The sequence below is a fragment of the Orycteropus afer genome, unplaced genomic scaffold, assembly GCF_000298275.1.
Source record: "Orycteropus afer afer isolate SDZICR_OR568_19922 unplaced genomic scaffold, OryAfe1.0 scaffold00425, whole genome shotgun sequence".
Taxonomy (NCBI): Eukaryota; Metazoa; Chordata; class Mammalia; order Tubulidentata; family Orycteropodidae; genus Orycteropus; species Orycteropus afer.
This window is the reverse complement of record NW_006922012.1, coordinates 2,054,568-2,066,227: the sequence shown is the minus strand read 5'-3', so window position 1 is coordinate 2,066,227 and position 11,660 is coordinate 2,054,568. Positions and strand designations below refer to the sequence as shown.

The 11,660-nt window shown below is 37.0% G+C and overlaps 1 protein-coding gene across 1 annotated transcript in view; it reads right to left on the bottom strand.

Moving 5' to 3' along the window:
• CUNH5orf34 (chromosome unknown C5orf34 homolog) overlaps positions 1–11,660 on the bottom strand; it is a 33,638-nt gene that overhangs the window by 10,839 nt on the left and 11,139 nt on the right. The window contains exons 6-7 of the mRNA XM_007954012.1: positions 8,591–8,682; positions 7,737–7,806 (exon numbers count right to left, since the gene is read on the bottom strand). Of these exons, the coding sequence (XP_007952203.1) occupies positions 7,737–7,806; positions 8,591–8,682 (162 nt within the window). The remainder of the gene's footprint in view (positions 1–7,736; positions 7,807–8,590; positions 8,683–11,660) is intronic.

Here is an 11,660-nt window from a genome sequence, read left to right as displayed (position 1 = left end):
ATGAGACAAAGTATATGTGAACTGCTGTATGGAAAGTGAATTTGCTCTGTAAATCTTCACCCAAATCACAATAAAAACCAAAAACAACAACAACAAAAAGTAGGGCTTTCGGGACCTCCATTTGCTGAAGTGGCACAACTCAATATGAGAAGAAACAGTTGCAAACATCCATTAATAACTGGAAAATGGAAGGTACTAAGTACGAATCTAGGAAAATTGGAAGTTGTCAGAAATGAAATGGAATGCATAAAGATTGATATCCTAGGCATTAGTGAGCTGAAATGGACTAGTTTTGGCCATTTTAAATCAGATAACCACATGATCTACTATGCTGGGAATGACAAATTGAAGAAGAATGGTGTGGCATCCATCATCAAAAAGAATGTTTCAAGATCTATCCTGAAGTACAATGCTGTCAGTGATAGAATAATATCCATATGCCTACAAGGAAAGCCAGTTAGTACTATTATTCAAATTTACACACCAACCACCAAAGCCAAAGATGAGGAAATTGAAAATTTTTACCAACTTCTGCAGTCTGAAATTGACCAAACATGCAATCAAGATGTGCTGATCACTGGTGAATGGAATGCAAAAGTTGGAAACAAAGAAAAATCACCAGTAATTGGAAAATTTGGCCTTGGAGACAGAAATAATGCTGGAGATCGCATGATAGAATTTTGCAAGACCAATGACTTACTCATTGCAAACACCTTTTTCAACAACATAAATGGTGGCTATACACATGGACTTCACCAGATGGAGTACACAGGAATCAGACTCACTACACCTGTGGCAAGAGGTGATGGAGCAGCTCAATATCTTCAGCCAAAACAAGGCCAGGAACTGACTGTGGAACAGACAATCAACTGCTCATATGCAAGTTCAAGTTAAAGTTGAAGACAATTAAAGCAAGTCCATAAGAGCCAAAATATGACCTTGATAATATCCCTCCTGAATTTAGAGACTATTTAAAGAATAGATTTGATGCACTGAACACCAGTGACCGAAAACCAGAGGAATTGTGGGATGACATCAAGAACATCTTCCATAAAGAAAGCAAAAGGTCATTAAAAAGACAGGAAAGGAAGAAAAGGCTAAAACAGATGTCAGAAGAGACTCTGAAACTTGCCATTGAATGGAGAGCAGCTAAAGCAAATGGAAGAAATGACAAGATAAAAGCGCTGAACAGAAGGTTTCAAAGAGCAGCTTGAGAAAACAAAGTCAATTATTATAAGGAAATGTGCAAAGACAAGGAGTTGGAAAGCCAAAAGGGAAGAATACACTTGGGATTTCTCAAGCTGAAAAAACTGAAGAAAATATTGAAGCCTCAAGTTGCACTATTGAAAGATTCTATGGGTAATATATTGAACGATGCAGGAAACATCAAAAGAAGATGGAAAGAATACACAGAGTGACTATACCAAAAAGAATTGGTTGATGTTCATCCATTTCAGAAGGTGGCATATGACCAAGAACCAATGATACTGAAGGAAGAAGTTGACGCTGCACTAAAGGAAGTGGCAAAAAACAAGGCTCCAGGAATTGAGGGATACCCATTGAGATGTTTCTACAAATGGATGCTGCACTGAAGGCACTCAATTGGCTATGCCAAGAGATTCGGAAGGCAACTACCTGGCCAACTAACTGGGAGAGATCCATATTTGTACCCATTCCAAAGAAGAGTGATCCCACAGAATGTGGAAATAATCGGACAATATCATTAATATCATACGCAAGTAAAATCTTACTGAAGAGAATTCAAAAATGGTTGCAGCAGTATATTAACAGAGAACTTCCAGAAATGCAAGCTGGATTCATTCAGAAGGGGATGTGGAACAAGGGATATCATTGCTGATGTCAGATGGCTCTTAGTTCAAAGCAAAGAATACCAGAAAGATGTTTACTTGTGTTTTATTGATTATGCAAAAGCATTTGATTGTGTGGATCGTAACAAATTATGGATAACATTGAGAATTCCAAAACACTTAAGTTCTCATGAGGAGCTTGTACACAGACCAGGAGACTGTCATTCAAACAGAACAAGGGGATACTGCGTGGTTTAAAATCAAGAAGGGAATGCATCAGGGTTGTATCCTTTCACCATACTTATTCAATCTGTATTCTTAGCAAATAATCCAAAAAGGTGGGCTATATGAGGAAAAATGTGGCATCAGGATTAGAGGAAGACTTGTTAACAACCTGCATTATGCAGAAAACACAAGTTTGCTCGCTGGAAGTAAGGATAACTTGAAACACTTATTGATGAAGATTGAAGACTACAGTCTGCAGTATGGATTACACCTCAATATATATTAAAAAAAAAATTCTCACTAACAGGACCAATAAGCAGCATCATGATAAATGGAGAAAAGACTGAAGGTGTCAAAGACTTCATATTACTTGGATCTATGATCAACACCAATGGAAGCAGCAGTCAAGATATCAGACGTCATATAGCATTGGGCAAATCTGCTACAAAGGACCTCTTCCAAGTGCTGAAGAACAAACATATTTCCTTGAAGACTAAGGTGTGCTTGATGCAGGCCATAGTATTTGCAATCACCTCATATGCATGTGAGAGCCAGACAATGAAAAAGGAAGACCGAAGAAGAGTCGATGGTTTTGAGTTGTGGTGTTGGCGAAGAATGCTCAAAGTACCATGGACTGCTAAAAGACAGACTGCTACCCAATCTGTCCTGGAAGAGGTACAGCTGGAATGCTCCTTGGAAGTGAGAATGGTCAGACTTCATCTCACCTACTTTGGTCACGCTGTAAGAAGGGACCATTCCCTGGAAAAGGATATCATGCTTGGAAAAGTGGAGGGGCAACGAAAAAGGGGAAGGCCCTCAACAAGATGATTGACACAGTGGCTGCAATGATGGGCTCAGGAATAGCAAAGACTGTGGAGTTGGCACAGGACCAGGTAGTGTTTTGTTCTGTTGTGCATGAGGTCACTATGAGTAGGAGATAACTTGATGGCACCTAACAGCAAGAAGTTCATTTTGTTTTTGAAAATTCTTTATCTAGATTGGTGTCTGGTGATGTTGTCATGTGTCTATTTCAGGTTGTCATCTGCTTTTGTTGGTTCTCTGTGCAAAGGACTCCCTTTAGCATTTCTTGTAAGGTTGGTCTGGTTTTTACAAATTCCCTTATTTCTGTTTATCTGGAAGTGTCCTGATTTCACCATCATATTTGAGGGGAAGTTTTGTGGATATATAAGCCTTGGTTAGCAATTTTTTTCTTTCAGGGTTAGGTGTTATGTCATCCCATTGCCTTCTTGCCTATAAGGTTTCTGCTGAGAAATCAGAGCTTAACCTTATTGATTGCCCTTTGTGGGTAACATTTCATTTTTCCCAAACTGCTCTCAGGATTCTTCCTTTGTCTCTGGTTTTGGAAATTTTGATTATGATGTGTTGGTGCTTATGATTATTTGAGTTGGTAACTTTCTTTTGCAGTCTACCCTGTATGGGGTCTGTGGAGCTTCTTGCATGGATATATTTTTGTCTTTCACAATATTAGGAAGTTTTCTGTCAGCAATCTTTGACAATACTCTGTAGTGGTTTTTTTTTTTTTTTTTTTTGGTTTGCTCTCGTTCTGGAATTCTGGTTACATGTAAATTTTTCTTATTCATAGTGTCCCAAATAAATCTTAGGCTTTCTTCATTTTCTTTTCCTGATTTTTCTTCATACAAACTGGTGTCAAAGGATTTGTCTTTTACTTTACTGATCCAGTATTATACTGATTTCATTCTATTCCTTTGTCCTTCCAATGTATTATTTATCTCCAAAGTTTTAATGTTAACCTTCTGGATTTCTAATTGTTGCTTTTGTATGATTTCTAATTGCTTATTTTGTAATTTTACTCTTGTATTGTTTTTCTGAATTCTACTATTATATGTGTTTTCCTTCATTTCTTGGAGGGCCCTATACATAAGTCTTTTGAACTCCTTATTAGGTAGTTTCATTATCATTTCTTCCTCAGGGAAGTTTTCTGGTTCTTTATTTTGGTCACTTACTGGAGCCATCTTGTCCTGTTTCTTTGCTTAATCTGAAGCTGTCTGTTGTCTCCGAGATATTTTGGCGATATTGAATTTATTTGTTGACTGTGTGTTGGACTGTTTCACTCTGATTTAGGTTTTGTTTTAGCTTGATATATCTGGGCAGATTGGGTAGGTATGCTACTTTGGTCACTAGTTTGGCAGCATTGGGGTGCTCCCCACCACCTTCGGGGATTATTATGGTTTCTAATGATTATATTTTTTATGTACTACAAATCGTCTACTCATGTGTTTGTTGTACTGTGGTGGCTTGTGAGTTCCTGTAATGCTGGAAGTTATGTCACTGGTATATCAAATGCCAGCACCTATGGTGGCCAGGGTTCTACAGAGCTTCTAGACTAAGACAGAACAGGAAAAAGAACTTGGCAACCTATTTCTAAAAAAACTGGCTTGTGAAAATTTTATGGATAGGTGCGGAACATTTTCAGGTATTGTGCTAGAAGATGAGCCCCTTATGTTAGAAGTCACTCAAAAAATGACTAGGGAAGAGCTGCCTCCTTCAAGTAGAGTCAACCTTACCAATGTGCATGGAGTAAAGCTTCTGGGATCTTCATTTTGTGATGTGGCATAACTCAAAATGAGAAGAAATACTTTCAAACATCCATTAATAATTGGAACATGGAATGTACTAAATATAAATCAGGAAAACTGGAAGTTGTCAAAAGTGAAATGAAACAGATCAAGATCAATATCCTAGGCATTAGTGAGCTGAAATGGACTGGAATTGGCCATTTTGAATTGAACAATCACATGGTCTACAGTGACAGGGAATAACAAATTGAAGAGGAATGGCATCTCATTTATTGTCAAAAATAACATTTGAAGATCTACCCTGAAGTATAACACTGTCAGCAATAGGGTAATATTTATATTCCTACAAGGAAGACCGGTTAATACAATAATTATTCGAATTTATACAGCAATCACTAATGTTAAAGTTGAAGAAATTGAAGTTTTTACCAACTTTTGCAGTCTGAAATTGATCTAACATGAAATCCAGATGCATTGATAATTACTGACTGAATAGAATGCAAAAAAGGCGCTCTGGTGGTGTACTGGTTAAGGCATGTAGCTGCTAACCAAAGGTTGATGGCTTGAACCCAATAGCCACTCTGTGGAAGAAAGATGAGGCAGTCTGGTTCTGTAAAGATGTACAGCCTTGGAAATCCAATGGGGTCACTATGAGTTGGAACTGACTCAATGGCAGCAAGTTTGGTTTGCTTTTTGATTTGGAATGCAAAAGTTAGAAATGAAGAAGAAGGATCGGTAGTTGGAAAATATAACCTTGATGACAAAAACAACATGGGATAGAATGATAGAATTTTGCAAGATCCATTACTTACTCATTGGAAATGTCCTTTTTCAATAACATAAACAGTGACTATACACATGGACCTAGCTAGATAGAATACACAGTAATCAAATCAACTACATATGTGGAGTTAGATAATGGAAAAGCTTAATATCACCAGTCAGAACAAGGCCAGGGGCCGATTATGGAACAGACTATCAGTTGCTCATCTGTAAATTTAAGTTGAAGCTAAAGAAAATTAAAACAAGTCCATGAGAACCAAAGTACAACCTAGAACATATCCTACCTGAATTTATGGACCATCTCAAGAATAGATTTGACACATTGAGCACTAAAGACTGAAAACCAGACAAGTTGTAGGATGACATCAAGGACATTATACCAAAAGATCATCAAAAAGAGTGGAAAGAAATAAAGACAAAAACAGATGTCAGAAATGACTCTGAAACTTGCTCTTGAACATAGAATAGCTAAAGTGAAAGGAAGTAACATATTAAACAGAAAATTTCAAAGGGTAGCTCAAAAAGACAAATTAAAGCATTAATATGAAATGTGCAAAGACTTGGAGTTAGAAAACCGAAAAGGAAGAACACTCAGCATTTCTCAAACTGAAAGAACTGAAGGAAAAATTCAAGCCTTGAGTTATAATACTGAAATATCCTATGGGCAAAAAACTGAACAACACAGGAAGCCATCAAAAGAAAGTGGAGGGACTACATAGTGTACCAAAAAGAATTGGTCAACATTCAACAATTTCAGGAGATAGCGTATGATCAAGAACTAATAGTACTGAAGGAAGAGTTCAGGATGCACTGAAGGCATTGCCAAAAAGCAATGCTCCAGGAAGTGACAGAATACCAATAGAGATGTTTCAACAAACGTATGCGATGCTAGAAGTGCTTATTCGTCTATGCCAAGAAATTTGGAAGACAAATATCTGTCCAACCAACTGAAAGAGATCCATATTTGTACCCATTCCAAAGAAAGGTGATCCAACACAATGCATAAATTATCAAACAATATCATTAATATCACATGCAAGTAAAACTTTGCTGAAGATACTAAAAAATGGTTGCAGCAATACATTGAAAGGGAGCTGCCAGAAATTCAGGCTTGATTCAGAAAACGATAGGAAATCGTTGCTAATTTCAGATGGATCTTGGCTGAAAGCAGAGAATACCAGAAAGATGTTTACCTGTGTTTTAATGACTATGCAAAGGCATTCAACTATGTGGATCATGACATATATAGTATAACACTGCAAAGAATGAGAATTCCTGAACACTTAATTGTGCTCATAGGAAAGCTAGACAAAGAATAAAGAAGACTGAAGAAGAATTAATGCCTTAGAATTATGGTGTTGGCAAAAAATACTGCATATATCATGGGCTGCCAGAAAAACAAACAGATTTACAGTCAGAATTGCTCCTGAGAAGTGAGGATAGCGAGACTCACCACAAACTTTGGACATGGTATCAGGAGGGACTAGTTTCTGGAGAAGGACACTATGCTTGGTAAAGTAGAGGGTCAGCAAAAAGAAAAAAAGAGGAGGACCCTCAATGAGATGGTCTGAAACACTGGCTGCAACAATGGGATCAAACATAGCAATGATTTTGAGTATGGCGCAAGCCTGGGCACTTGTTTTGTTCTATTGTACATAGGTTTGCTGGGAGTCAGAAGTAAAGCAACAGCACCCAATAACATAACACAAATCTAACCAATCAATTTTTTGCTTTCCCTGCTCCCATTACAAAAAAAAAAAAAAAGAAAGAAACAAAACCAACTCTGTATAATAAACTTATGTTGTTGTTGTTGTTGTTATGTGCTGTCAAGTTGGACCCGACTCATAGCCACCCCTCTTTGGGTTTCCGAGGCAGTATCACTATGGAAGTAAATTGCCCCATATTCCTTCCGAGGAGTATCTGGTGGTTTGAACCACCAGCCTTCTGGTTAGCAGTCAAGTGCCTTAGGCACTATGCTACCAGAGCTAATTCTGAAGTGTTCTTCTATTAACCAAAGAAACCAAACCCACTGCAATTGAGTAGATTCTGACGCATGGTGACCCCCACTAGGTTTCCAAGGCTATAAGTCTTTATGGAAGTAGATTACCTCATCATCCTCCACAGAGCAGCTGGTGGGTTTGAACCACCGACCTTCTGGTTAGCAGCCAAATGCCTTACCAACTGCACTATCAGAGAGCTCCTTGTTCTTCTATTATGTGAGTATTTTTCTGAATAATCTAATGTTAATGTTACAAAGAGTTTCTTACATAACTTAGATGGAAGCAGTTTAAACTTAGAAGTATGTGTACAAACAAGAAAACATTTGGAAAAAAATCTTCCTTTTGAAATAATTTTAACATACCATTTTCCAGCAGCATATATGATAATTATGGCTTAGAGAAAGCCTTATCTTGGCACAATGTTGAAGAATTCTGTGAACATGAAAAACAATACTTAAACATTTGCAAATAATGGCATTTTCCAGTTCTAGTAACTATTTTGAATACCATATAATATTTTAGATAGCAAGTAACTCATTTCCACTAGCCTGTTTTTTCTAACCTCTTTTGTTCTAGAAATTCCTAAACCCTTAGGAAGGAACTACTGTTGCTTCCCTTTGTGCTAATCTCACTTATTTAGGCTATTATTCTAATTTTTGCAAAGAACTCTAAATGAAGAGAATTTTCAGGTATTTTTTCTTCAAGTGGTGACAGATTCACAGTGCCTGAACGGTTTAACATAGTCTAAAGTGGTGGTGATGTGATTCAACCAGCCCTTGAAAATCAAATTATAAATTTTGCTCCATCAAGTCTACTTTGAAAGGTGCTTGGACATGAATCATAAAACTATATAATCCAATAATCTATTTTCATTCTTCTAGATACTACAAATTAATTAACAAGAATAGAAACATAAAACCAAAGACTCAAAATATACTTCATTTTTTGCATACTCTCAAAATGCTTTATTACTCTGAGGATAATAAAGAAGTACGAAATTTTAAATTTATCAAGTGCCAACTTAATTCTAAAGAAATGTGTGATGATGTCACATTTAGCCAGAGAAAAGGTGCTTATTTCCTATGGGCACTCGCTCTCCATCTACAGGTGTTTCTGCATATTTAACTTTACTCTTAACCTTATCCATAACCACTAGAAAATGTACCAAGGTTGTCAGACACATAGCACTTAATTCAACTGAATGCAAAGAACTTACCTTGTTGCCTGTTTAAGTAGAAAAGACACAGAGAACAGACTTCCTGGTCTATCTGGAGGAAGGTTACTTATTGAGTAAGTTTTTTCTTCTCTCTGAAAATTAGTTTAAAATGAAAAATCTCATTTACTTATCTATTTTTTTCCTTAAAATATACATTTACATACTGACATGGCAGTTATTTTAATTCAATCAAAAGTCTGTGAACTCAACATCTGGTAAGAGGGCGGAATAGGCAGATAAGCTACACAGACCTTCTTCAACAAAGAAAAGAGAAACCAATTGACACAGATACAAAAGATAATTCTGGAGCCCTGAGCTTTGAAAGGAAGTATACAAAAGTAAATTAGACATCAACTACTGGAAAAAGCTGAATGAAAACAGGACCTAAGAATGGGCTCCATTTTCCAAGGACGTCGGGGATGTGCCAGAGGCTGACAACAGGAAAAATGACAGGTGGTGAGTGTATAAGTGCTGCCAACTAGCGAATAGAGGAGCACAGTACCCTGCTTACCTATAGTCCAAAGAAAATGAAAATCATGGGCAAGTCACTCCAACATACAATTACTAATTAAATACAAACACAAAAACGTCACAATGCCTCAGAGACAACAGAGCATCACAGTCCACACAAAGAAGCAAGATAAAGCAGGAGAAACAAGGGGTCAGGATACAGATCCAAAAGACATCCCTGAGGAAGCAGCAGCATTGTAACTCCCTGATAAGGAATTCAAAAGAATTATATTTAGGTACCTTCAATGGACTGAGAGATCAAGGAAAACACTGACAAAATTGAGGAAAACACAGACAAAACCCCAGAACAATTCTGAAAGACAATACAAGAACAAAATGACAAAATAAATGAAAAATCAGAAATGATACAAAACCTACAGATAGAAATCCAGAAGATTAACACTACATTTTCAGAAATAGATAACACACTGAATGGGCAAAGGAGTAGAATTGAATCAAAGGAAGACAGAATTAATGAGATTGAAGACAAATACCTCGAAAGGGATCAATCAGAAAAAGGATCAAAACAAAATGAAGAAAGCCTAAGATTCATGTGGGATACCATCAAAAGGAATAACCCACATGTAATCAGAATTCCAGAACAGGAAGAGACAAATAAACCCATAGAGAAAATTGTCAAAGATCTGTTGGAAGAGAAATTCCCTGGTATGATGAAAGATGAGAATATATCCATTCAAAAATTCCAATGAGCCCCAAACAGACCCCAAAAGAAATCACCAAGACATGTCATCATCAAACTCACCAAAACCAAAGACAAAGAAAGAATCCTGAAAGCAGCATGAGGAAAATGAAAAGTTACCTACAAGGGGCAACCAATAAGACTAATCTCAGATTTCTCAGCAGAAACCATGCAGGCAAGAAGACAATGGGATGGTATATATAAAACCCTGAAAGAGAAATTTCCCAACCAAGAATTATATACCCAACAAAACTGTCCATCAAATATGATGGTGAAATTAGGACATTTCCAAATAAGCAGAAATTAAGTGACCTTGTTAAAACCAGACCAACCTTACAAGAAATGCTAAAGGGAGTCCTTTGGACAGAGAACCAACAACAGCAAACAACTGACCACTAACACACATGATGACATAAACCAGAAACCAAACCAGTTATGGAAGTATCCAAAGTAAATAAACCTACAAGATTGTAAACAGGGAACCAGAGACATCAATTGACAAATGGGGACAACTATAAACCAAAAAGAGGAAAAACTGTGTACTTACAGAACTTCTAAATGGTAGGGAAGTCAAGACAACTACAAGATAGAACAGACTGTTCTAAACTTGGGAAGAAAACTATAAATCACAGGGGAACCTCAAAGAAAAATGATAAAACTTTCACATTAAAATATAAAAAAGGACCAGCACAAATACTTAGCAAATACTAAAACAATAGCAATGAGGGAAGTGATAACACAATAAACAAAATGAGCTTAGCACAGAAAATTATGGAACAAAGAAATCAACACCACAAAAAAGCACATAACAAAATGACAGCAACAAATTCATACTTGTTGATAATTATGTATCTGACAAAGGACTTATCTCTAAAATTTATAGAAAACTCCAGCACCTCAAAAACAAAAAGATCAGTAATCCAATTAAAAAATGGGCAGAAGATATGAATAGATACTTCACCAAAGAAGATATTCAGGCAGCCAGCAAACAGATGAAGAAATGCTCATGATCATTAGCCATCAGAGAGATGCAAATCAAAACAACGTGATACCATCTCACCCCAGCACTAATGGCAAAGTTCAACAAGACAGAAAATAACAAATGCTGGCAAGGATGTAGAGAGATTGGGACTCTCATACACTGCTGATGGGACTGTAAAATGATACAACCACTGTGGAAAGCAGTATGGCAATTCCTTAAAAAGCTGGAATTAGAAATACCATTTGACCCAGCAATCCCATTACTAGCTATATATCCTAAAGAAGTGAGAGCCAGGACAAGAACAGATATTTGCAGACCCATGTTCATCACAGCACTATTTACAAAAGCAAAAGATGGAAACAACCTAGGTACCATCAACAGAAGAATGGATAACCAAACTATGGTACACACATACAATGGAATACTACGCAACACTAAAGAATAATGTAGATGAATAGACACTTCACCAAGGAGGATATTCAAGCGGCCAACAAACATATGAAGAGATGCTCACGATCATTAGCTATTAGAGAGACACAAATCAAAACAACAATGAGGTACCATCTTGCTCCAACAAAGTTCAACAAAACAGAAAATAACAAATGATGGCGAAGTTGTGGAGAGATCAGGACTCTCATACACTGCTGGTGGGACTGTAAAATGGTACAACCATTGTGGAAAGCAGTATGGTGATTCCTTCAAAAGCTGGAATTAGAAATATCACTTGACCCAGCCATTCCATTACTAGGTATATACCCTAAAGAAGTGAGAGCCATGACAAGAACAGGTATATGCACACCCATGTTCATCGCAGCACTATTTACAATAGCCAAAAGATGGAAACAACCTAGGTGTCCATCAACTGAGGAATGGATAAC